General features: G+C 30.4%; 1 protein-coding gene across 1 annotated transcript; it reads left to right on the top strand.

The window, feature by feature from the left end:
• The first annotated feature begins 3,131 nt into the window (after nucleotides 1-3,131).
• LOC127092091 (uncharacterized) lies at nucleotides 3,132-4,330 on the top strand. The gene is made up of 2 exons (XM_051030891.1): nucleotides 3,132-3,511; nucleotides 3,981-4,330. Exons 1-2 carry the CDS (start codon nucleotides 3,309-3,311, stop codon nucleotides 4,264-4,266), a joined length of 489 nt encoding a protein of 162 aa, XP_050886848.1. The 5' UTR covers nucleotides 3,132-3,308; the 3' UTR covers nucleotides 4,267-4,330.
• The last annotated feature ends 253 nt before the right edge of the window (nucleotides 4,331-4,583 follow it).

Here is a 4,583-nt window from a genome sequence, read left to right as displayed (position 1 = left end):
GGTCATGTAACTTAGAAAATTTGAAGTCCCAAATGACTGAAAATGACTTGTAATGTCTCAATGAATTTCATGGTCTTCCAAGCATAATTTGGCTTTGATCCTTGAAGCATACTTGTAGAGGGCATCATAAATGATATTTTTAAAAAAGAATGATCCGAATGGGATGAAGGAATGGTCCTTGAAGCAAAATTGGAGAAGTTTTAATCCTTGAAAGTTGAGAAAAAGTCACTTGAATATAGGTCAAATTTCACAAAGTCCACAAATGACCTATAATGTCTCCAAACTTTTGATGATCCTTCAAGCATAATTGGCTCTTGTCATGTAAAGAGAAGTTGTAAAGGGTATTGAGAATAGTCATATGCAAAAATAATAATTCAAAAATGTTGAGAATTGAATGAGTTATGATTCTTGGAACTCTTGACTTCAAATGTTGACTTTTTGGTCAAACCTCTTAGAATAAACTTGTGCACTTCGACTTTCCTTGCATTTCAAAGTACATGAATGGTCATATGAGCTTAAAAATAAGGTTTCCTTGAATGTATCTTGATTAATATGCTCAAAGTTTGAGGTAACTTGTTGAAGAAGGCATGCAGAATAAACACATGAACCTTTGACTTTTCTTGAGAAGTTAGCAATAAAGCTTTGAGACACTCTTGATCAAAATGAGACTGCAAGATGCTTGAGGACCTTGGAGATCCTGCCTTGAGAGATATCCCCTGAGAATCAATGGTTGACCATAATGTGTTGAGGAATCAAAATAAACCCTAGCTGAGGAGCCTTGCTCAATGTTCTTGATGGAAAAGCCTTACCTTGCACAATAGACTTAGAGAAAACAAAACATATATTTTTTTTGATATTTTAATTAGTAGTTAGATGAGTAATGAACATATAAACATGAAAGTAAAAAACAAGCAAGGAGATGCTTGATGATGCCTATAAAAGGCAAATCCAAAGATGAGAGGGAGAAGACCAAAATGCGATCTTGTTTGTATGTAAGGATGCAGATGATATATGGGATCTTAGGGTTAAAAATTAGGATATGAAAACTTCTAAATCATAATCAATGTAAGTTGTTCTTCAAATATAACACAATTGTTCATATAATTATTTTCCTAACCAATTTTTAGAAGTTATATGTTTCGTATAGTGTTTAGTGAAATGACCAATCCACATTAGATTTAATAAACTCAAAGATTGTTTTACCCCTAGGTTTTATGAGATAACCGAGGTGAAAGTATGATATATCCGCCAGAGAAATTACAAAACCGAGGGGACATGTGTTTTTACATACCCGTCGGTTTTTTTTTAAAACCGAGAGGTAAAGTTTTCACTTTTCATGACGACCTTCGTTACCTTGCCTCTGTAGTCGAGGTTAAATTCATTTTACGTCCGAGGTTAAATGTGTTTTTTCTAGTAATGCTTCTTAGCATATTCAATTTGACCTCATTATCCCTACTTTAACCTGTGATCTAGTTGAGAATTCGACCATTTCCGTAATATGGGTCGGTTGAGCCCATTCTAATGTGGTGGTAATTTCTTGGCAACTTATGTTTAAATAGGGGGTGAGTGTTGATTCTGTTGGGATCTCATCTCCTATGCGTGGGGGTTCAATTGACTCATTTTCCCCTCTCTTTGTCACTTGTGAGTTAACTTTGTCAATTTTGTCTAGGATCTTCCAATGGTTAAGTTGACACATGGCTATTCCTAGTAACCATAGACTTTTGTTTGAGTATTTCCTCTCTTTATGTGGTAGAGTCAAGTCTAAGGGTGATTTTTCTATGATTTAACATGTTATTGTCTGATATATTTAGAGGGTTCTTAATGATGATATTTTTAATGGTGTTTCAATAACTATGAAAGAAGTGGAAGAGAAAAGTATTTTTTGGGTCCATAAATGCTTTCTAGGTATAATATAGGTGGACTTATGCACTTTCTATGACTCACTTTAGAATTTTATCATCTACCTAAACTAATAGAGGATTTAGTGTTTGTCCTGATAGTGAGGTTGGTAATGCTTTGTGGTTTTTAGTTCTCTTTTGTTGTCCTTTTATCTATTGATGATGGTCTTGAAAGTCTTAAATCTAACTTGAACCCTATGGGCGACGTCTCTATTGGCTCGTGCGTTTTTTGTGTGAGATTTTTAGTTGTTTGGGTGCTTTTTTATTTTTGGTTTTTCTAGTTTTATCTTTTGTTTTTCTTTGAAGTGGCGTGTATAACATATTTGTGATTAACAATTATCATTATTTATGTATTTTTATTGATTTTCACATATTTATCAATACTCCATCTTTTTCACAATAAGTGTTCTCTTTTCTAATTTTATTTATCTCAAATTTTTGTCTTTTTAGAATACCAATGTAATGTTTATTATTTTTCCCACAAACTTATTCTTATTTATTATATTTTAAATCATATAATTACTCCACTACTTATTATTAATAAGGTTATTTTAGTAAAGGACATTCGTTTTATCATTGAAATCAACACCATTTTATCATTGAAATCAACACATTTAATCATTATCTTAAAAAATTTAAAAATCTCAACAAAAAAAAACACTTGAGACGAAAGAAGTATATTATTTTATCATTAAAAAATATTTGGTAAATATCAATTTTATAAAAAAAAAATAGCTACACTAATTAATGTAAAAAATGACTCTTTTTATCCGAGGGAGAATAACCCTACTCTCATATGACTTACCCAACTGCTTGAGACTGACTATTTATCTAATATGTTACCTTGTCCGAATGCAATAGCTAGATTTTCAACCATTTTTGTAAAACATCTAAACACCTAATTTGTGTACCAAAAACCTCCAAAGGGAGAAAAATAATGTTCAATTCCCACTCTCCAAAAGAACAGCTATGATTCTATAATACTACAGTACTTGGGACAACATTGTCTCTCTCTTTTGAGCTATCCTTTTAAGAACCACGTGTTTCTTTGTGGACACAAAAAAACTCATCCTCGCAATAGTAAAATATTTGCAATAATTTGCCACATAACACTTCACCAAAAGCCAAAATGAAATCATTATTGGTGTCATGTGCAGATGAATAATATCAATCACACAATTTAAATCATTAGCAAAAGTCCATTTAGATTGATGAAAATTGACCCCTCAAGGTTTCGATATTTACGAAGAGGTACCAAAGAACTTCCTAGTGTCTTTGTATATTTTGTATTTTTCCAATACAACACGCAACCATCAATCAAAACTTGGATGCATTATTAATATTTTTGGTGGTCTTGTTGTGAGCATTAAATTGAGAGATGAGGAATAAGCTTAGGTAAACAAGATTTGAATGGCGGGTAGATTACCTGGTGTTGGATTGTCACCAAGGAAAAAATCAGAACAACATCACAATAGACATGAAAATTATGCTATAAGAAAATCATTGGATTTGGATGCACCATGGACTTCAATGACTAATACCTTAGATGAAAATGCTTTCAAGGCTAAACAAAGACTTGAGAAGAAACTTGGTTACTTCTTTTCTTCTTCCAGGTATATAGTTCTATCTTCTATTTTTTTTTTCTAGATTTATGCAAATTAACTATGATTTAATTTAATTATCCACATGTTTCTTATGTATACTCACATGTTTAGAAAGTAATAAAGATAAGAGATAAAAAAAATGTCTAATAAGGAGTTTAATTTATATGTTTTCCTTTCTAAAATGAAGAAAATCAAGGAAGATTCACATAATTTTGTATTAATTTAATATGGTTTTTGAGAAAATCTGATTTTTTTTTTTAAGTTTTATACACAAATTAAGAAATATAATAATATTATTTAAAAATATTATATTTTTATTAAATTAATTTTATTAAAATATTGAAATTAATATATAAAGTAATGATTAAAGAACACGAATGACAATTATTTTAAAATAAATTTTATTTGTTAAAATGATAACGCATTCGGAATGAAGTGGATATTAATAATAAATAGTTAGTTCATTTTGTTATGACAGGTCCAATGAAGAAAATCCAAAAAAAGGAGAAGAAAGTAAAAGCAGGTTTCAGAAGAAAGATGTAGGATTAGGTCGAAAATTACTAGAAAGTGCATGGTTATTACGTGGAAATAGGTTTAAGAAAGAGAGAAATGTTTGTGCTGTGTGCCTAGAAGATTTCCATCAAAATGAAGAGATTATGAACCTTTCTTGCTCACATAAGTATCATTCAGCATGTCTTCTCCCTTGGCTTGAAAGACATCCTCATTGTCCTTGTTGTAGAACCATGGTTCAGCCAAGGGATTAAGCTTTTGTGATGTTCGTTTATAAATTCAGTTGTTGAGATTAACTAAAACAGATATTTATGTTTCTTTCTTTGTTCCTATTTCATGTTTTGCATATATTTTTTCTAATTCAAGTAACATAATTTAGATAGTCTTCACGTGAATTATTATAATTGCTGATGGCACTAGCGATTTTAATTGTTTTAGAACAAATGTAAATAGTAATAGAAGGTAGAAGAACATATAAATTAAAAGGTTTAGAAAATTTGAGGCTTGTGTAATAATTCCATTTGAAAATGTAATAGTTTTTTTCTAATGATTACATTTTTTTTTACAAAAT

Source organism: Lathyrus oleraceus, chromosome 6, assembly GCF_024323335.1.
Source record: "Lathyrus oleraceus cultivar Zhongwan6 chromosome 6, CAAS_Psat_ZW6_1.0, whole genome shotgun sequence".
NCBI lineage: Eukaryota > Viridiplantae > Streptophyta > Magnoliopsida > Fabales > Fabaceae > Lathyrus > Lathyrus oleraceus.
The sequence above is the reverse complement of the archived record's forward strand: the minus strand, read 5'-3'. Positions and strand labels throughout refer to the sequence as shown.